General features: G+C 48.1%; 1 protein-coding gene across 2 annotated transcripts; it reads right to left on the reverse strand.

Annotated features, from left to right (window-relative positions):
* Positions 1-915: 915 nt before the first annotated feature.
* Positions 916-16,010, reverse strand: LOC128408572 (uncharacterized). 2 transcript variants are annotated; one of them, XM_053378514.1, is made up of 4 exons: positions 15,345-16,010; positions 8,283-8,386; positions 2,599-2,800; positions 916-1,574 (listed from the first exon to the last, which is right to left on the reverse strand). In XM_053378514.1, exons 2-4 carry the CDS (start codon positions 8,352-8,354, stop codon positions 991-993), a joined length of 858 nt encoding a protein of 285 aa, XP_053234489.1. In that variant the 5' UTR covers positions 8,355-8,386; positions 15,345-16,010; the 3' UTR covers positions 916-990. The 2 variants fall into 2 exon arrangements, with proteins under 2 accessions (XP_053234489.1, XP_053234487.1); XM_053378512.1 differs by lacking the exon at positions 15,345-16,010 and adding an exon at positions 12,259-12,847.
* Between the last annotated feature and the right edge of the window lie 6,238 nt (positions 16,011-22,248).

The following is a 22,248-nucleotide window of genomic DNA, read 5'->3' on the forward strand; positions in this document are numbered from 1 at the left end:
CAGTCTTCGGGATAGTCGAGAGTCTCTTCTGAACCAAAGATTCTGTCACTGGGGTGGTTTAGAATCTAGTAGAAGAGGCCGCTGAACTGGTCAGACAACATAATGGCCTTGGCTGGACTGTTAAGCACCCGCAGGGCTGGATTCACCATTAAGCAAAATACACATGTGTTTAGGGAATCAAGGGAAAAGGGGCACCATGGAAATTTCCCATTGCTGGATTTACCATGGACCAAATTTGTCCACAAAAAAAGCCTCCAAAATAATTGAAAAAAATACATATCTATGTATATACAATAATAAAAAATAATAACAACATAGTAAAAATAGAGATTAATGATTGTTGAATGAAGATCTGATCAAACACTTTGCATTAGAAAACACAGGAGAATTTTTTCCAAATATAAATAAAGTGGAAGTATACAAAAATAAACATTGTTTTCCATATTACTGTAGGCTTCATTTCATTTCAAAAAATAAAACTTAATTTTACGGTTTTATCATTGTTTATGTTTTGAATTAGATATATAAGGGGGCACCAAAACCTTTTAAGTGTCCAGGGCCTCTAAAGGTCCTAATCCAGCCCTGAAGCACCGTCATTTACATGTCCTAAGAGGCTGCCATAGATACAAATGGGTGGGCCATTTCCCACCTGACCTGGCTGCATGCCATGTCGTCCTAGGAAGGGGAGCGATAAGCCAGGGGAGTTGGTTCTGGTGGGTGAGTTTTATCTGAGGCTGGAAGCTGGAGAGACAGAGACACGTCTTGCTCTGTGTGTGGGGCCCAAACTGGTCACTTTGGGTCTTCTCTGGAAACCTAATGGGGAAGCAAGATCTGTTGGAGTGTTAATGCTGTGAGTCCCTCCATCCTATGCTTAGGTTGTATATATGTGCAAATAAAACCATACATCCTAAGACACCAGTCTCCACTGGCCTTCATTCCAAGGAAACCAAAACCTGGGTCAGGGCTGGAACGCTTGGAGTCTCTCACCTCTCAGAGATTGGGGTGTGTGCAATATTTCACAGGCTTTTCCATGGTGCTGATGGAGCCTGCCATTCCCGTGTGGTTCAGACTTTCAGCCTGTGAATCCTGGGCATGCTGGCCCACCATGGGCACCAGAGGACTTTTCATGTTCGGAACGCTAGAAATTCTCTGGAAGAGGCCCAACTTCTGCAGGGCTTCATCCCTAGGGGACCTCTGGCCTCCAGGCAATGGCAACGGCTGCTTATCTGTTCCCACAGCACCCTCTGTTGGCCCTCTGACAGCAGTGGAGATGTCACGGTGGTGGAGGAAGCGAGAACGAAGCTCTTGGACGTTGACTCCTGACCTCATTATTGTGTCAAACTTCCTGAAGTAAGCAGGGTGAGATTCCGCCAATCTACGAGGCCCTCTGGGAGGAGAAGGGTTGGGCCTGCTCCTTCTCAGAGTGATGTCAGCTGATTCCTCCGAAAAGGACTTGGTCATTTTAATCTTGGAAAGGGCAGGGCGAGGAGAACTGGGCTTGGCTGAGGCTGCCTCCACAGACGTACTTTGAAGCACCCTGGAGTCAACACTGTCCTTGCATTGGTCCTCAGCACCTGCACACACAATCAACGTGAGTGAGGAAAGTTGACTGCAGAAAGTCACAAATGCTTCAGCTGAGATTCCTGCACTGCTAGATCAACCTTGTGGATTCCTTCCAACTCCACAATTCTATGATTCTAAGGAAAGAGGTTGGAGGCTTCCTTAAGAACTCTCTCCCTTCTAGCCCAGCCAGATATGGTCCACCTCAACGAAACGGTTGTGGCAAATGCATTTGCTGCGGCTATGCGAATGCTACACCCATGGTTCCCACAGTAAGCACATCAAGCATGAAGGCAGAAAGCAGAGGGGCAATGATGACTGGATTTCAGATCTAAAGCAGGATTCCCAAAACTGGTACCCTCCAAAAGTTTGGGACTACAATTCCCATCATCACTGCCCATTGCCACTTGACTTGCTGGGGATGATGGGAGTTGTAGTTCAAAACATGTGGAGGACAGCAGGCTGGGGAAAGCTGATTTAGTGGGGAAAGATCCATGTTTGGGGCCATGTGTGTGCGACAGAGATGCACCCATCTACTGTGTATGTGGGCTGAAGTTGGCAGTTGCCTGTTAGCAGTTACCATTCTAAGTGCTAAGGATTAAAGATTAGGCATGGAATGCCAAAAACGTCATTCCCACTAGTTTGACTGGAAGGCAGTGTGCTGCTGGGGGCCTAGGAGGCAGTAGAGGAGGAGAAATATACCCCCTTACACAGGCAAGCGACAGAAAGGACTGTAGGCATCAGTGAGCATGGGATGTGGGGGTAGAGAAGTAAGAAAATGTTGATTTTAATGTGTTAAATGAAAACCACCAGCCAAATCACAGCTGCAGGAAGCCACATGAGAATGGACCTCGCTACACCAGCCAGCTGGCCTGTGTGCTGTAGATCAGGGCTGGGGAGCCTTTGGTCCTCCAGATGTTGCTGAACTACAGCTCCCATAATTCCTGGCCATTGGCTATGTTTGCTAGGGTTGATGGGAGTTGTAGTTCCACATTTCTAGAAGACATCCACAAATCTTTGTTAATGGTTTCATCTCACCTAGTGGTTCTGCCAGTTCCTGATGACTAACTTCATCTTCTTCTTCTTTTGCTTCTTCTTCTTCATCATCTAAAAGATCCTCATCCAAGGAGTCAATTGTCTGCAGCAAGTTCTCTAGACAGTCCTTCTCTTCTGGGCTTAGCCCAGAGAAAAAATCTTCATCGTATTTTGAGGTGCCTTCAGAATGAGGTACAGGGCCCAACTAAAGGCAAAATAAGAAGTCTTAATACAAGAAGCCAGGATGAGGAGGGGAAACATAACTTCTCAAAGCCAACAAATAATACTGCTACTTTTCCAATTAACCAATGGCAGGTCCATGCCATACATTTAAAGCACATCCAACACACATTTAAAGCACCTGACTTCTCCAAGAATCTTGGGAGCTGTAATTTGTTTTGGGTGATGGGAATTGTAGCTCTTGGGGGAAACTACAGTTCCCATGATTTGGGGGGGGGGATCTGCTACAAGGCTGAGGAATATGGGAGGTAGCTGACAAGGGAAAACAATTTGGGAGAGGGGTTGCTGGGAATTAGTAACACTGAACAAGAAATGATTGTTAGCTCAAAGTCCTGAATCAGTACTGGGTGTGAGCTATTGATCATGGTGTACCTTTGTCTCTATTCAACTCTCTGCTCTAAACCTAAACTCATTTACTGATTCCACTGAGACTTTCAATGTACAGTCGTACCTTGGAAGTCGAACGGAATCAGTTCTGGAAGTCCGTTCAACTTCCAAAACATTCGAAAACCAAATCGCGGCTTCAGGTTGCCTGCAGGAAGCTCCTGCAGCCAATCAGAACCCGCAAAAGCCCCGTCAAAGGTTCGGGTTCCAAAAGAACATTTGCAAACCGGAACAATCACTTCTGGGTCTGTGGCGTTTGGGACCCAAAATGTCTGAATTCCAGGGCGTTTGATATCCAAGGTACAACTGTAATAGGAGTGCAATTGCACCCTTGCACCCTGGCCCTATGGTCTCATCAAGATGGCTGTTGTTGTGTCTCAGAGTCCTGATCCTGGAATGATGAGCAGGATGTTAAGCCATCTGGTCACACCATTTTGGGTCTCGTATAATTGTACCACTGTAGATGCACAACTTAAGTATCTTATGGCAGGACTGCCATATTTCAAGAAGTGAAAATCCGGACACTTCCGATATGAGCTGCCATATTGCCTGGGTTTTCCCCAGACATTTTAACTGATTTTTGAAAATTTCACCCAGCTATGTCCAGACGTATGACAACCCTGTCTTATGCCAGGGCAACACAACTCCCAGCATAAGGCACCAGTACAAGGGTGACACAGTGAATACCCCCACTCACTGGATCATCACCTTGTTGTGTTGAGTGGGCTTGCATGTTCCTATGACCCTTGTGAGCGAAGCCATTGGGAATCTCGTACTCCCAGCAGGGTCACCCAAGGCAGTAAGGTCAAAGGGAAGGAGCTAGACAAAGAATGATCCAAGAAGTCCTCAACGGCAGAACGGGCGGATGATAACAAGCAGTATGTTACAACGGCTGTGAAGGCGGATGAAGGCTGCAGCAGATAGGAATCTATCGGTTTGTTGTGACTACTTCACGCCATCAGAACAGAGCCCTACTGCGAAGACTGTGCATTGGTCAGCGTGCACTGATCTACACACATAAAACAAATTCACGCACAGGTGTCTTCCAGAGGCCCATGGCGATCGACAAATGGTAACAGGGGCAGGATCGTGAAATCTGGAAGACCCTAGTCATGAACCGGCACATGGGCGGTGGATACAGATTCAGTCGTTCTGACTCAAGGAACGAGGCAGTTGAGCAGCTTGGCAGCTGTATCCATGACTGAGAAGCCCTTTTTAGGATCCACTCTGCTCACCCCGAAAAGGGGGAGGGGCTAGAAAAGGCGCCCTAAACATAGTCTGCCTCCCTTTTTCCCTGACTGGATTATCAACTCCCGCCCGGAAACCAATGTCCCCACTGTGCAAGGACGTGTGGATCCAGAATTGGCCTCCACAGTCACTTATGGAGTCATTGTTAAAACCGTGTTTATGGAAGACAATCTTACTCAGCTACGAGTGATCACAGAAGAATGGGAGGCCTGTACAAGGGATATTAAGTGTAACCTTGGGTTGCGAACTGTTACGAAAAAGGAGCAATGCAGCTGAGTGCTCCAGATGGCTGGAAAGCCAAACAGGATGTTGACGTTATGGGACTGTACCGTGGGAACAAAGGGACAGTCTATTCAGTGCACTGAGCATCGGATGTTAGCTCAGAGTGTCACATGACCCTGTACTGGAAGTACATGGGAGGAGTTTTCACTCTCTGCTGTTGGTGATGAGAGAGTGCAGTCACGTTTTCTCTGGACTGCTGGAAGGACAGAAATAAAGGCATGTAAATACATTTCTGTCTGTCTCTTTCCCCTCCCTGGGAATGGAGGGGGAGGAGTGGTGTGTTCTTCTTCACGTTGAGAAGGATCGCCGATTGAGACCTCGCCTGATCTTGCCGGGAGTCGCTGACAGGGAGGTCAACAAGGATTCAAGCCGGGCACCTGGAGGGTGGCCAATTCCTCTGACTTTTGGCTTAATTCAACATCCGTGTGGGAGGCACGTTTGCAACCTGCAGCGCTGCGTCTGCGCATGCGCATGACGCGATTTGGCGCTTCTGCGCATGTGCAAAGCGTGATTTAGTGCTTCTGCGCATGGGCGAGCGCCGAAACCCAGAAGTAACCCGTTCCAGTATTTCCAGGTTTGGCGTGTCCGCAACCCGAAAACCCGCAACCCGCAGCGTTCGCAACCAGAGGTATGACTGTACATACTCATGACTGTTAAGGAAAGTGAAAAAATGGTTAATTCTCCCCCAGTCTGCAGAAATGGTGTTTTCCCCCTCCCACAGTACAGCTGCAGACATCTTGTGACTGTCTTATCTGAGTTGCTGGATAAAATAGCACATAGCACTGGGTAGATAAGGACTCAAATTACAGCATTCATTGTTGTGGAGTACAGGATAATCTGTTGGGAGACTGGAAACTCTTGGAAAGATGTGAAAATGTGTAAGACTTTGAGAAGAGCTTGTCTGAGAGAAAATGGACGACTTGCAAGGCTTCTTGGACTCGAAGAACTCTTGGCAGTTGCAGGACTTTGTTAGCCACTGCATCCCATCAGATGTCAAAGAGATAAACAACTACCTGACATTCAGAAGACATCTTAAGGCAGCCCTGTTCAGGGAAGTTTTTAATATGTAACGCTGTACTGTTTTTAACACTTGATTGGGAGCCGCCCAGAGTGGCTGGGGAAACTCAGCCAGATGGGCGGGGTATAAATAATAAATTATTATTATTATTATTATTATTATTATTATTATTATTATTATTATTATTATTATTATTTTGCACTTGCTATGCCAACTCTGTCTCAGCATGGACTTAATAAGCTGGCATCCTCTCCAGGCTCAAAAAGTGGAACTTCTTGTAGCAACTGTAAATAGTGCACGTATATTGTGTATGTGCTTGTGTATTGTAAGTAAAAGCTACCTCCGCTACACAATTGTTTCCTGCGGTGAGCCTGACAGCTCAGCTGAACATCTGTAGCGCATACACAACACCCAACAAAGTCCTGCACATCAGAGAACACAAGACAAGAATCATAGGACACCCTGAACCCTGACACGCACTTGTGATGATCATAATCAGAACAATTATAACGCTGTGGTAATTATAATAATTAGGCAACCGGAAGAAAATATGGCTATTTAGCAATAGCTCCATTAGGTAGGAGGAAACCTGTGTGGCAAACATTATTTGAGTCAATATGTCATTCCCAGGAGCAGCACTGTGGAGAACTGGTGTCAGGTTTTATAAAAAGCCATTGCTTTGGTTTGTCCTCTCCACTTCATTGTGTACATATAGTTATTTTAATTCTATCATTCTGTCATTCAACCTCATCACCTATTTGTCAAGAGCAATTTTATTATTTGGGTAGCCTGTCCTATCCAGCTGCATCTCCCTTCTCAGGCCTGCTTCTGGTGTGCATTTGGACTAACAATGGCTGCCAAGAGAATTTGCTTGCCAGCCTGGACCCATTCACACTTCCAGCTTGGTTGACCAAACATTCACATGTGGCATTATTGGCGATAAAAACAATTAATTGTGATTAATTCATCACATTCCGTAAATAATCTCAAGGCGATGCACAATGTACAGCTGATATACATCAAATACAAAACCACATACAGTGGTACCTCAGGTTAAGTACTTAATTTGTTCCAGAGGTCCATACTTAACCTGAAACTGTTCTTAACCTGAAGCACCACTTTAGCTAATGGGGCCTCCTGCTGCTGCTGTGCCGCCGGAGCACGATTTCTGTTCTCATCCTGAAGCAAAGTTCTTAACCTGAGGTACTATTTCTGGGTTAGCGGAGTCTGTAACCTGAAGCATATGTAACATGAAGCGTATGTAACCCGAGGTACCACTGTATGCTTTTGCATTTATTGTATGTTTTCCTTCCCCATAAAACAATCCACTCCAACATGGCTTGATAACACTTCATAAAATCAAACAGCAACCCCCCTACCTAGCTGGGAATGATGTCAGAGTTGGCAGCTGGAGAAAGCCTCCCATGCATAGAGCTCTCTTTTGCAGCCCACAGACAACACCCTTACTCCTTGTACACTTGGAGGGTTGTGTGTCTGTGTGCAACCAGCTCATATCATATGAATCTGCCTTGCGCTGTCAAACCGTTGGTTCAACCAACCCAGTACGGTAAACTCTGACTGGCAGAAGCTCTCTAAGAAAGGTTCTTTGCCACTGAGCTTAAAAAATACAGACCATGAACAAGACTACTGCACTCCACTCCTAGCCTGCTTCTCCTTCCCATTTAGACACACTGAGTCTCCGTACCTGGATGAATTTCCTTGCTAATCTAAACAAAAAATTTTTTTTCTTCCAGTAGCACCTTAAAGACCAACTAAGTACTTGCATATTCAGTGGGATACGTGGATTGTAGAGGGTTCTTAATTCTAAGACCCTTGGGTATAATGTCCAGGTTCTTGCATTTAGTAAGAAAGAAGATATCAGTCTGTACCTGTGCAAGTTTCTTGGTGAGGTTGATGGACTTCCATTTCATGCGGCTCAATGTGGTGCCTTCCATAGTTCCAGTTACAGAAAGGTAGCCGTGTTGGTCTGCCATAGTCAAAACAAAATTTTTTTTTTCTTCCAGTAGCACCTTAAAGACCAACTTTGGTCTTTAAGGTGCTACTGGAAGAAAAAATTTTTTTTGTTTTGACTATGGCAGACCAACACGGCTACCTTTCTGTAACTTGCTAATCTAGCTAGTGCTTATGTAAGGTTTCAAGTATAAGGGGTCATTTTGCCCAAGTTAGTGCTATTTCATCCAATGCAGTTGTTTGGTCTAGACCCCAGCTGTGGTGCAAACCCCTCTTTGCACTCAGCACGTGCAAACTAAGAGTGGACCTCAGTTTTGCGACTGAGATATGCAAGGCCCAATTCCTGCTCTAGGTCTCTTGTGTGTAAACTCCATCTCCTTTATCTGCAAAATGAGAGACACCACTTCCGCAAGTTTCTCCTGAGGATGTTTTGAAACAGGCCCTTTGCCCTCTGAAAAGCAGGTGGTGATTAATAATAGTCAGCCCACATGGAGCATTGATGAAACGAGGGTTTGACAAGGAAATGTGTGGGTTTTGCTCATACCTCAGGCGGTGCTTCCTTGTTCCTTTGCTCGGTGATGAGCTGGAGGCTTGCGGCTAAACTGTCCGTGTCCATTTCCTGTCACAACAGAAGCTGCTTCATCAAATCTACATGTTATAGGAAAAGAACGGGAAGGTGGCCATTGAGCTGAAACTGTACCAAGGGGACTCCTGGTCCACATTCACAACTATGATACCGCTTTAAACAGTTGTGGCTTCCTGCAAAGAATTCTGGGAGCTGTAGTTTAAGGGTGCTCAGAGGAGACTCCTGTTCCCCTCCCAGAAGTGGTTTAACCAATCAATCCTTCTTCCCAGGCAGCTCTGACAATTGGATCTCTGAAAGGGGAACAGGAAGCTTCTAACAATTCTCAACACCCCTAAAAAACTACATTTCCCAGACTGTTTAAAGTGGTATGAAAGCCCTTTAACTGCATGGCATGAGCAGACCCGATGAAATTAATTAACCTAAGTTGATTGTGTCTATTATATTCAGTGGGTCTAACGTCGGATGCAATCCCCAGTATTTATGTTTACCTTTTTTATTTTTATACGGGGATCCACAGAAAAGAAAAGGGGAGGCAGTGATGTGCAGTTAGTCATCGTCCTTTCAAGGCCAGGAGTGTGTGCACTCGGATAACTGGAGGGGAACCAAGTGTGTGGGAAGACAGAGATTAAAAGGAAGGTCTAAAAATATCCAGTTTCCAAAACAAAGAACTCTCAATTGTTTCACAGATCCCACGACTCAAAGAAATCAGGCAGATTAATGCTGCTTATGCAAATATGCATATGTATTTTTGGAAAGATTGTGGGGCTGTAGAATTGTTGTGGCACTGCTGGTTCTGCGGGGCTGGTTGTTTTAGTTTGTACATAAGAGAATATGTGGTTCTTGGGGCATCTCTGTTGTGTTTTATAGATCTTTCTAGCTTCTTTAAGGATTCTAGCTGAAAAGTGGGGTGTAAATCTTCTAAAACAGCACTGCTGGCCTCGGCCCAGAATATCTGAAGGAGCATCTCCACCCCCATCGTTCAGCCCAAACACTGAGGTCCAGTGCCAAGGGCCTTCTGGCGGTCCCCTCACTGCAAGTAGTGAGGTTACAGGGAACAAGGCAGAGGGCCTTCTTGGTAGTGGGAGTGGAGTGGAGACACTGCTTCAGGTATACAGGACCGAGGCCGTTTAGGGCTTTAAAGGTCAGCACCAACACTTTGAATTGTGCTCGGAAATGTACTGGGAGCCAATGCAGATCTCTCAGGACCAGTGTTATATGGTCCCGGTGGCCGCTCCCAATCACCAGTCTAGCTGCCACGAGTCACCTTCAAAGGTAGCCCCATGTAGAGCGCATTGCAGTAGTCCAAGTGGGAGATAACTAGGCATGCACCACTCTGGCGAGACAGTCTGCGGGCAGGTAGGGTCTCAGCCTGCGTACCAGATGGAGCTGGTAGACAGCTGCCCTGGACACAGAATTAACCTGCGCCTCCATGGACAGCTGTGAGTCCAAAATGACTCCCAGGCTGCGCACGTGGTTCTTCAGGGGCACAGTTACCCCATTCAGGACCAGGGAGTCCCCCACACCCGCCGCCCCCTGTCTTAGTTTTCCACAAAGGCTGGACAGAAGCAGCAAGCGTGTATGGAGCTTGCTGGAATCCCTGAAGCCTGCAGTGATTACTTCTCAACCTGAAAATGAGCCGGTGCTAACAAACAAACCAGAAGGCTCCAATACTCTCTCCCAAAGGAAACCAGTTCTGCAAAACTTTCCACCTTTGCCGCATCAAGCAGTTGGTCCCTTACCTTTCCTGCCCTGACCTGGCCACAGTGATCCATGCGACAGTCACCTCCAGGCTTGACTACTGTAATTCGCTCTATGTGGGGCTGCCCCTGAAGCTGTCCCAGAAACTCCAGCGGGTGCAGAATGCTGCAGCGAGGCTCCTCACGGGGTCTCTGCCATGGGAGCATATTCACCCAGTGCTTTTCCAGCTGCACTGGCTCCCGGTAGAGTACAGGGTCAGATTTAAGGTGCTGCTTTTGACCTTTAAAGCCCTTCGCGGCCTAGGACCCTCGTACCTACGGGACCGCCTCTCCCGGTATGCCCCACGGAGAGCCTCAAGGTCCATAAATAGCAACACCCTAGTGGTCCCGGGCCCTAAAGAAGTTAGATTGGCTTCAACCAGAGCCAGGGCCTTCTCAACACTGGCTCCGGCCTGGTGGAACGCTCTGTCTCATGAGACCAGGGCCCTGCAGGATCTGATTTCTTTCCACAGTGCCTGTAAGACAGAGTTGTTCCACCTGGCCTTTGGCTTGGAGCCAATTTGATTCCCTCCCCGTCTTTCTTTTTCCTTCACCTCCTGTGATGAGACTGCATTTTAATATTTTAATGTTTCAATATTTTAATGATGTATTTTAATCTTGTTTTTAAGTTGTATTCATTCAATTTGTTTTTATTATTGCTTGTTAGCCGCCGTGAGCCCGGCCTTGGCTGGGGAGGGCGGGGTATAAATAAAAATTATTATTATTTGTTATGTACTGAGTTGAATAGGATCCAAACTGCAGCAGTCTGATTGGTCCTAGAACAATAGGATCCAAAAGGCAGCAGTCTGATTGGTCCTAGAACAATAGGATTCAGAATGCAGCAGTCTGATTGGTCCTAGAACAATGCAGCAGTATGATTGGTTGGCAGGAACCACCCAATCATGCTCCAGATAGAAGTGAATCCACAACCTGATTGGCTTACAGTAGAATTCCGGAATTAGCCAATCATGTGCAGCCCATTGTGTAAATAATGTATATAAAGCAGATACCTTGAGGGGACATTCATTCATTCCTCCTCACCACTATGAGCTGAATAAAGAGCATGAAATCACTTTGCGACTCTGAGTATATTTCATTATTATTATTATTATTATTATTATTATTATTATTATTATTAAAGCAAAGCTGTTCTGAATCTCTCATCTACTGTGGTGGGTGGGTGCAGAGTCTGTGCATCAAAATTGTTGGCATCCGTCTGCCTCAAGAGAGAATAGAGTGCGCCTCTGGGGCTGAAGCCAAACAGCTGCATTAGCAGCACTGAAGTGACGTTGGAATGCAGGCCTGGGAGGCAATGTGTATGCAGGTCCTGGGCTGCTCAGATGACAAGACCACCCCCCCTTCTCGGCCTCACTGATGTGGTCCAAAGGAAAGCAAAGCAATACGTTTTTCACCAGCTTGGCTGCAATAGTTGCCGGAAGGAGGTGCACAAGGCGCCATCCAAACATCTTAGGGCAGGGGTCAGCAAACTTTTTCAGCAGGGGGCCGATCCACTGTCCCTCAGACCTTGGGGGGGCAGACAATATTGGGGGGGGGGGAGAGAAATGAACGGATTCCTATGCCCCACAAATAACCCAGCCATGCATTTTAAATAAAAGCACACATTCTACTCATGTAAAAACACCAGGCAGGCCCCACAAATAACCCAGAGATGCAGTTTAAATAAAAGCACACATTCTACTCATGTAAAAACACTGGTTCCTGGACTGTCCACAGGCTGGATTTAGAAGGCAATTGGGCCAGATCCAGCCCCCAGGCCTTAGTTTGCCTCCCCATGTCTTAGGGACTCTACTCCAGGTTTGTGTAGAGTTTACTCCTGAGCCTTTTCTTCTTCTGAAGATGTCCCACAAGGCAGCGGAGGTTTAGGACCAGAGTTTTCCTTCTCCTAGGTGGGCTACCTTCCCAAGTTGATGAGCCCTGTCTGCTTCTCACTTCCCTCTACAGCACATAGCTGTCAACGTTTCCCTTTTTTTTTTTTGAGGGAAATTCCCTTATTCCGAATAGAATTCCTCGCAAGAAAAGGGAAAAGTTGGCAGCTATGCTGCAGCATGTGCGGAAACTGCCTTCTTGACCATTGGATCCACTATTGGTCTTGTCTGCTCCATCTGCCAGAGCCTGTCTCCACATGCAGGGGAAGTCCGAAACTCACCGAGGGTTTGAGACCCATCAGCTACTCTCACCTGGTTTAGTGGGCCAGTCAAAGCCGTTCCCGAGGTGTGGCTGCTGCCACACGCCGATAGCTTTTAGGAGCCCAGGTGAGTGGTGCCTGGAAACCAGTGACACCCAGCAACATTGGACCTGCCTCATATGTCCCAGAACATTGAAACTTTCTTACTTTCCTGATAGCTGCCAACCTTGCCTGCCAGCTCAGAGCCCAATGAACTTCTCCTTTTTTCTTTTCTTTTTTTTTGATCTGCCTATCTCGTTCCTGCCAGCAGGTGACATCCACCGATAAGCGTACAGTAATTTGTTTCCTTCTCACAACAGAGACACCCGTTATCTTTTTCCAGCGTTCCAAAGCAGCCACAATATTCCCAAAGCTGGTGTAGCTGGTGGGTGCTGCTTTGAAGAATATCTGTGCTGATCAGGTGCCACCGTTGCCATTGTTCCGTGAATGGCACCAGTATTTATCGCAGTGACTGTGAATTTCTAACCAAGCGCATCCTAGATACAAAGGGCAAGCAAAAATAAAAAATGACTCAAAGCGCCTATAAGCTAGGATTATGTGAAATAGGCACAAATATAAATCATTGGGGTCCCCCCCCAAAAAAGTGCTTATAATGAATAGAAATGAATATATTGGTCATATGGCTTTTATAGAACAATTCTTTGTTTGGGCCACATTAATTGTGCTACCCAGTTTCTCTCTCTCTAGTAATCACCACTATTGACATGTGCCCCCCACCAGAAGGCTGTCCACAAGTGCTGAGGGGGGGGGGAGAGACAGATTTCCCACCCCTGGGCTATAGGATATGGTAGAAACTCTGCTACACTAGCAGAATGTGAGACTCGTGGGTGGCATAAGAGATACCCTGATAGAACATTCTAGAACATACCAGTGCAACAAACAGAGAAAGAAAACGGAAAGTGTCTTTTAAGGCGGTGCTTGCCAACTGCTGATTTTATAAATTCTAATAGCTAGATAGATAGATTTAAAATCTGCTGCGCACATCACTTGCATAGGAGCCCACTCCTAGGAGCCAAAGTCCCTTTGACCCTCCCCAATAAAATATTTGAGGAGGCGAGCCCCCCCAAGTTGATGGGCATTGCTGTTCAAATGGTCTGTATGTTCCGTGTCTTGTGATGGATTAAGCGGGGTGGTGGCGGTGATATTTTATTCAAGTTGGCAGCCCTGTTCACTTGCAATCTAAGAATGTAAGATGAGGCCCCCTCGATTAATCAGGGGCATATTTTCAGTCAAGTAAATGCTTTTAACTTGATTGATCTAACCAACTAATGATTCAACATTGCAGCCCTACTAAATGCAAGATCTCCATGAGGCTTCGTCCCAATGGTTGAGAACCTAAGAGGGGCCCCGCCGCTCTAGCCCCCCGTTCTCATGAAGGGAGAGGGGAACGGTTAATCATTAATATTATCTACACATAGTAAATTCCGGCACTCTGCTAGGATGGCTACACAAGCTCAAACTCAAAAATGCAGTTATTTGCAAAGCCTAAATCAGACAGGTCAGGAGACCGTTTCCTGTCTAACCAGCTATCTGAAACTGCTGATGCTAGCTACAGGTCAGAAGGTCGTTTCCTGCCTAGCCAAAAACTGCTGTCAACTAAAAACCACTAGCAAGATGTTTCCTGCTTTACTTCTGCTTTAAGTAATGCAAGATAAGAAGAGATACGAAGGGAATGCTTAGCTAGCAAAAGAAAGACACGTGTACAAGAAGGTGGGAGGGGGTGCTTACTGAGCAGAGAAAATGCTTAACCAGCAGAGGAAGTGCTTAGCTAGCAGCCTTAGCCAGCAAATATTGATATGCCCTAAAAGGGAATGAGTTGAAAACTTGCCAAGCTGATTGGGGAAGTTTTGGGGGGAGGTATGGGAGGAGGGTGAATGCTTTCAGGTATAAAAATGCTTGCTGAACATGGTAACAACACAGTCAGATTTCAGAAACTATATTCTGCTGACTGTCTCTGTGCACAGATTTGCAATAAAACTCTTTTCTCCAAAGAAGAAACTTTCCTGGAATTTTTTATTCTCTTCTCGGTCCTGGGGACGCGGGTAAGCAATTCTCTGGCAAAGTAAAGGGCCTAAGCCTACACTCACAGGGGCCATCCGGATGTTGGTGGGAAGCCCTCTAGCAAGACCTAAGCACAATAGCACCCTCCCTTCCTGTCAGGAGCAATATTACTGCCTCTCAGGGTGGAGGCACAGCATAGCCATCAGGCCTAGCAGCCACAGATAGCCTTATCCTCAATTAATTTACCTCATGTTAAATTAAGGCCCGGGGGCTGCATCCGGCTTAATCGCCTTCTAAATCCGGCCCGTGGACGGTCCAGGAATCAGAGTGTTTTTACATGAGTACAATGTGTGCTTTTATTTAAAATGCATCTCTCAGTTATTTGTGGGGCCTGCCTGGTGTTTATACATAGTAGAATGTGTGCTTTTATTTAAAATGCATCTCTGGGTTATTTGTGGGAATAGGAATTCGTTCATTTTATTTTATTTTCAAAATATAGTCCGGCCCCCCACAAGGTCTGAGGGACAGTGGACTGGCCCCCTGCTGAAAAAGTTTGCTGACCCCTGATTTACCCAGTCCTTAAAAATCCTGAAATGTGTTCAATCCAGTTAAAAGACAGCCCAATTTCTTTTTTTAAAAGCTTAGCAGCGTTGCAAAAGTTCCACCCAATTGTTTGGATAGCCAATCAAACAGCACTTGGTGCTCTGTTTTCTCCTCCGATGGTCCTTGAACACACTTTCAGAGGTGCAATGCAAGGAAAGTTTTGCTACTCCTGGGTGGCACAGGAATGTCGCCTTTGTATCACAACCTCAAGGTTTTTATCCTTCTCCCCAGCTATAGACGTAGTCGGGGGGGGGTGCAGCTGCCTCTCTAAATCAAGTAAATAAATAAAAATACTTAACCAACTGACCAATTGCATCGCAGTAAACTCAGTTTTGCCCCCCCCCCCATTCAACTTAAAGCCTAAAATAAATCCTGGCTATGCCCATGCCCCACCTCCAACAGCCCCCTTTGCTTGAACTGAAATTGAAATACTGTATAATAGAAAGGCGACTCTGAGACGGTCTTTCTGCTTACCAGCCTGTCCTTAGCCTCCTCTGTTTGTTGGAACTCAGGTGTTGGGAGAGCAAAGGAGCTGTGGCCAGCAGTTTGTGGTCCCTCTTTTCGTTCCCCATGGAAATGGGCGACCCTGCCTGTGATTGGTCCTGGATGGATGGAGAGCTTTGTACTGTTTGTTTGGACTCTCAGTGGCATGCAAATAAGAGTTATTTCCTTATTGAAGCATCCAAAAGCTGTGTCAACAGCACAAGTGCTGCCTTGCCCTTCACCCAGGCCCATTCCCTTTAGAAAGCAATGGCCTCCCCTCTTGCGCAAACACTTCAGCCAACCTAGGGTGGAAGGGCTGAAAAGGAGGGGAGAGCCTAGCGGTTGCAGGTATCTTAGCTACCAAACCGCCCGGGGACAGGAGAAACTCTTCGTTACCGTGGGAACAGCAAGCTCCTTCACGCCATTGTGGAAGTACCACCTCAGCTTAAGTCAATTCAAATATCATATAAAAGGCGCACTCTGACATTTCACAACTTAGGGGGCCTTGAAGGCAGCAGGCAAGCGGGGAGTTTCTCGCACCCCAATATGCCTTTCTTGAGTGAAGGATGCACTCTAGGCCCATCAAAAGCAGCTAGACAGCCTGAGCCATTAATAAACTTAATTGCTTTGGATCCCATCCAGAATTATCCATGTCGAAGCTCAAGCTCATCTTCTGCAAGCTGAGCAGCCGCCTCTTTTGTACGCGTATTCTGGTTTTGTGCCTTAAGCACAAGGATGAGGGAGCTGAGGGCCACTGGCGCCTGTATCTGGCCCTTGAGCCCCTCCCCAAGCTACACATCAGCCACACTCATCCCCACCCAGACTGCGTAGCACCCACCTTGGTTGTTTTTGCTGGCTAGAACATGCCTTTGAGCTTGCTTGTTTGCATGGAGGACAGAGAGGAGTCTGCGAGTGCGTATGCAAGATACGTTTAAAGCATGGGTCTCAAACCCTCGGTGAGTTAGGGACTTCCTCTGCATGCAAAGTCAAGCTGTAGCAGATTGAGCGGACAAGGCCAAGCCTGGGTCCAATGGTCAAGAAGGCGAATTCTGCACTTGCTGTAGAGGGAAGTGAGGGGCAGATGGGGCTCGTCAACCTGAGAAGGTAGCCCATCTAGGAGAAGGAAAACTCTGGTCCTAAACCTCTGCTGCCTTGCGGGATATCTTCGGGATAAGGAAAAGCTAAGGAGTAAACACAATTCATAGTGTTGCATGGCAATCCCTATGACTGTTGCATGGCACCTTGTACACCTCCTTCCAAGCTGGTGCCAAACATATTGCTCTGCTTTCCTTTGGACCATAGGTTTAAGGTGCTGGTTTTAACCTTTAAAGCCCTATACGGCCTAGGACCCTCATACCGCCTCTCCTGGTATGTCCCATGGAGGACCTTATGGTCTTCAAATAAAAACATATTGGAGATCCTGGGTGACAGGGAGGTTAGGCTGGCCTCAACCAGAGCCAGGGCTTTTTCGGCCGTGGCCCCGATCTGGTGGAACACTCTGTCACAAGAGACTGGGGCCCTGCAGGACTTGACATCTTTCCACAGGGCCTGCAAGACAGAGCTGGTCCACCAGGCCTTTGGCCAAGGCACAGCCTGACCCCCTCTCTCCTTCTGTAATCTTCATAGAACTCTAGCCCAATGGTTGCCATTAATTTGATTCTGAACTAATTTTAGAATGTATTTCAATTAATTGACTGTGGTTTTATGTAAATTGTGCTATTTTTACTGTTGTTAGCCGCTCTGAGCCCGGCTTTGGCTGGGGAGGGCGGGATATAAATAAAATATTATTATTATTGTCAGGGAACTGCCATCGGAGAAACAGGAGGTGAAAGGGCTCACAGAGGCTGAGAGAGACTTATCCGCTGAGGAGGGAACCAGCAGGGGAGGGGAAGAGCTCCAAGGGAAAGTGAGTCGGAGGGAGGGCTCAGAGACACTTCCAGCGAAAATAGCGGGGAGGTTTCAGGACCTCCCATAGGGACACCCACTCCTCGCCGGAAACTGTCACGCCGAGAGTCCAGAAGACGCGTTTCCGTTAAGGAACTTTTATGCTGGAAGAAGTTCCGTAAACGCCCACTGTCCGATTCTACGAGCGACTGATGGAGCCATGCTTAAGGAGCTCCGTCACAGACAGAGGTTTGTGGACTTAGCCAAACTCTGAGGGACTAGGACTTTATGCACAAGCAGCTCATCATCCCATCACAGCAATCGGACAGACCCTGGAAGCAGCTTGTGCAGAGAGGCATCATGAGCAACCCAGCCGGAACTGGGGGAGCAGGAGGAGCTGGAGAGGGTCCAAGCCTGGAAGAAAGGTACCGGGTGTTGGAGGTCCAGCTAGCGCTGCAAACGGCGAGGCTAGAGGAAAGGAGGGCGCAGGATGCAGAAAAGGCAAAAGGCGCCCCACTAGCAAGAAAGATGCCAGGATTGGTGCAGAAGTTTGGGGGGGACCCCAGGAACTATCAAGCCTTTAGGACAGAGATGCAGTATGCTCTCAATCTGCAGTTTGACGACTTTCCCGACGAGGAATCGCGAGTGGCGTTTGTGGTTGGCCATCTCGAAGGGGGGGCGAGAGACTGGGTTAGACCCCTGATGGCAGGGAATAATGAAATGCTGAAGGACACGAGGAAGTTTTTTCGCGCCATGGATTTGATGTTTTCCAGCGAGATTGAGCAGGGAGTGGTGCGCAGACAGTTGATGGCTTGTAAACAGGGGAGCCGATCGGTTCGTGAGTACTGGACTGAGTTTACCATGCTGATACATAAATTGGGGTGGGACCTATCGGCGGAACCCATTCAAATGCTTTTCGAAGAGGGGCTTTCTTCGGCGGTGAAAGACGAACTTTCCCGGGCGCCCAGGGCAGAGTCTATGGACCAGCTGACCAAATCAGCGCTGACCATTGGAGCGCGCCAGGAGGCGAGAGCCTTGGAGAAGCGGGAAGGGAAAGGAGAGCGTTGGAGGGATTTCCGCATTCCAGAGATTCCGGGGCCAAATTTCCCGCCAGAAGAGCCGATGGAAATTGGAACAGCGCGCGCGCGTGCAGTTTCAAATCCCAGTGAAGGGCGGAAGAAGGAGGGGAAGAGCACCAAGAAATGTTATCTCTGCCAGCAGCCAGGTCACTTTGCCAGAGTCTGCCCGCAAAGAAAGGAATGGCAAGGGATGGCGGGAGCTGTTGGGGGGAAGGAGGAGGGAGTCCAGGAGCAAGTAAAAGCCAACGCCTGGCTGCCACCGTCAGGGCACAGCAGCCAGGCCAAGGAGCAGTAAAAGTGCCCACGCCGGAACCTCCAAGACCAGCCCTAGTGATAGAGGTGTTGCTAGAGCTGGCAAACGGACACCCACTAAAGACAAAGGCGCTATTGGACTCAGGCAGCTCCTGTAATTTTATGAGTAAGGAGTTTGCAGCTGAACACCAGATACAGATACTCCCTTTAAGTAACCCCCTGCAGGTGACCACGATCGATGGGAGGGAGCTGTTGGGAGGAGAAGTTAGCCTTCAGACCGTCCCAATGGTTATGAGGGTGGCCAGGCACACCGAAAGGATAGCGTTCAATGTGGCCACCCTGGGAGGGGCTCCCGTTATTTTGGGAATGAGCTGGCTAGCGTTGCATGATCCGCTAGTGGGCTGGCATCAGAGAGTGGTCTCCTTTGGGTCAGCACATTGCCTGGAACACTGCAAAGAGGGAAAGGCGCCGGAAGGGGCAAAAGCCTTTCTAGCAGGGACGGAAGTGCTGAGCCAACTGCAAGCAAACCAGCTGTGGGTGAAATTGGAGAAGTGTCAGTTTCACACCAAGGAGGTGGAATTCCTGGGGTACCGCTTGTCGGACAAGGGATTAGCCATGGATCCAGGCAAGGTCCAGGCGGTGCTGGAATGGAAGACCCCGAAAACGAAAAAGGATGTGCAAAGATTCTTAGGGTTTGGGAACTTTTACCGTAAGTTCATCAAGAACTTTGCCCACTTAACGGCTCCCATCACGGACTGTCTCAGCAGCAAGAAGAAATTTGTTTGGACGGCGGAGGCGGAGCAAGCATTTGAGGAATTGAAAAGGGCATTCGCTTCGGAAGAACAGCTCCTGCATGTGGATTTACAAAAACCAATGAGAGTGGAAACTGATGCATCAGACCGGGCGGTGGGGGCGGTGCTTCTTCAGCCGGGGAAGAATAAGTCGGAGTGGAGACCGTGTGCCTTCTTTTCATGTAAGCTAAACAAATCCGAGGGGAACTACACCGTATATGACCGAGAACTACTCGCCATTCACGAAGCGTTCCGGAGATGGAGACATTTACTAATTGGTGCACAGCATAAGGTGCAAGTGTGTACGGACCACAAGAATTTGGAATATTGGAGAACGGCACGAGTGCTCAACCAACGACAAGTGAGGTGGGCCCAAGAGTTCTCCAAATTCCATTTTGAAATTTGCTATGTGCCAGGTCCAGAAAACGTCAGAGCGGACGCTCTCTCACGCAAACCTGAATATTTGGAGGGGGAGGGAGCACCTGAAGAGAGACATATCATCCCAGAGGACCGCTGGGTGTGTGGGGCGGCCTGGGTGGGGCAAAGGGAACTGGTAGAGGGAACGGTGAATGATGAATATGCCCAGAATAAGCTCAGAGGTTTAAGGAGAGAGGGAGAAGACCCCGGAGGTTTTGAAGAAAGAAACGGGGTATTGTATTACAAAGGGGCACTTTATATACCCGAAGGGGAATTGAGGGGGAGAGTACTCAAACAGCTGCACGACAACCCCACAGCGGGGCATTTTGGGCAACACAAGACCATGTGGTTGGTGACCAGGGAATTTTGGTGGCCCAAGGTGAGGGAGGATGTACGGGAGTATGTAAGAGGGTGTGACCAATGCCAGAGAGCCAAGGGAGAAAGGCGGGCGCCGGCGGGGTTATTAGAACCGTTACCCACACCAGAACGACCGTGGGAGGCGGTATCGATAGATTTTATGACTGATCTGCCGAAATCCCAGGGGAAAACCGCCATACTGGTCGTAGTAGACCTGTTAACTAAGATGGGCCACTTTGTAGCTTGCTCACATGCAGTCACGGCGGAAGAGACAGCGAAATTGTTTGTAGAACATATTTTTAGGCTGCATGGCGCCCCCTTGAGGGTGGTCTCCGACAGAGGGAAACAGTTCACGTCCAGGTTCTGGAGGAAACTTATGAGCTTACTGCACGTAGAGGTCAATTTTTCGACTGCCAGGCACCCTGAGACCAATGGGCAGGCGGAGAGAGCAAACGGTATCCTCCAACAATACCTGAGGTGTTATGTCAATGACAGAGAGAACGATTGGGTCGAAAAGTTGGCGCTAGGGGAATTTGCCTGCAATAATGCGGAGAATGTGTCCACCGGGATGAGCCCCTTTTTGGCTAATTATGGGTGCCACCCCAGGGCGTTTCCAGGGGGAGGAGGGGAGAGATGGAGTGTCCCGGCCGCCGAACATTTTGTAGAAGAAATGGAAGCGATCCATCGTCAACTCCAACTCAACTTAGAAAGGGCCAAAGAAGAATATAAGAGGCAGGCAGACAAGAGCAGAAGGGAAGGTGAAACCATTAGGGTGGGGAGTCAGGTCTGGCTGTCAACCCAAGGGTTGCCGTTCAAGGGGGGTTGCAAGAAATTGAGACCCAAAAGATTGGGACCATTTGAGGTCATTCAACAGGTCAACCCAGTGGCTTTCAGACTCCGGTTACCGAACCACATGAAACTGCACCCAGTATTCCACAGGTCATTACTGTCACCATATAGGGGGGAAGGTGAAGGGGTCTCCACACGGGGGCCAGTCTTAGAAGAAAGGGAAAGCAGCAACCATGTGGCGGAGATCATCGACTCCAGGTGGAAGGGTAATCAGGTGGAGTATTTGGTCGCGTGGGAAGGGGAACCGGAGTCGGAAAACACCTGGGTGACGGCAGAGGAGGTCAGTGACGAGATCTTGATCGAAACGTTCCACCAAAGGTTCCCCAGGAAACCTCAGCCAGTAGCGAGGTTCCGGAGGGAGTACTTTGGCACCACCGACGAGGAGGAGGAACTGGAAGGATTCCGGGAATCGGAGTTGGAAGAAGGTACAGACTCCGATGAGGAGGAGTACTTAGAAACCGGAAACAGCAACCGGTGGAGGGAAGTGTTCGAAACTTCGGAAGATGAGGGAGGTTCTTTCAGGGGTTTTGCTCCCTCGCCTCCCGCAGAGGAGGGAAGGGGAGGTGGTGAAGGGGGCCCTGGAGGGGAGGTGGATGTCAGGGAACTGCCATCGGAGAAGCAGGAGGTGAAAGGGCTCACAGCGGCTGAGAGAGACTTATCCGCTGAGGAGGGAACCAGCAGGGGGAGGGGAAGAGCTCCAAGGGAAAGTGAGTCGGAGGGAGGGCTCAGAGACACTTCCAGCGAAAATAGCGGGGAGGTTTCAGGACCTCCCATAGGGACACCCACTCCTCGCCGGAAACTGTCACGCCGAGAGTCCAGAAGATGCGTTTCCGTTAAGGAACTTTTATGCTGGAAGAAGTTCCGTAAACGCCCACTGTCCGATTCTACGAGCGACTGATGGAGCCATGCTTAAGGAGCTCCGTCACAGACAGAGGTTTGTGGACTTAGCCAAACTCTGAGGGACTAGGACTTTATGCACAAGCAGCTCATCATCCCATCACAATTATTATTATTATTATTATTATTATTATTATTATCATCATCATCATCATCATCATCATCATCATCATAAGTGAGGCTGGTACTGTATTGTCGTCTGTGTTATGTACTGAATTTCTCACCCTGGGCCAGCAGGGGGATACTGTAGATAGTTTTCACTCAGGTCCACATATGCAAATAAGGGTTTGAAAGTGACATTCAGTGATTGGATAGTTACAGAAAGTGGTTACTGTTGCGTTCTAGTGGAGCTCTATATATGCAGGCTGG

This window comes from Podarcis raffonei, chromosome 2, assembly GCF_027172205.1.
Source record: "Podarcis raffonei isolate rPodRaf1 chromosome 2, rPodRaf1.pri, whole genome shotgun sequence".
Taxonomy (NCBI): Eukaryota; Metazoa; Chordata; class Lepidosauria; order Squamata; family Lacertidae; genus Podarcis; species Podarcis raffonei.

Bases quoted from the DNA above. Each gene is read 5' to 3' on its own strand.
- LOC128408572 (XM_053378514.1), bottom strand. From the start codon at position 8,354: ATGGACACGGACAGTTTAGCCGCAAGCCTCCAGCTCATCACCGAGCAA. The intron at 2,801-8,282 runs GTATGAGCAAAA...TTTTGCCTTTAG, and splicing joins ACAAGGAAGCACCGCCTGAG to TTGGGCCCTGTACCTCATTC. The intron at 1,575-2,598 runs GTGAGATGAAAC...TTGTGTGTGCAG, and splicing joins GGAACTGGCAGAACCACTAG to GTGCTGAGGACCAATGCAAG.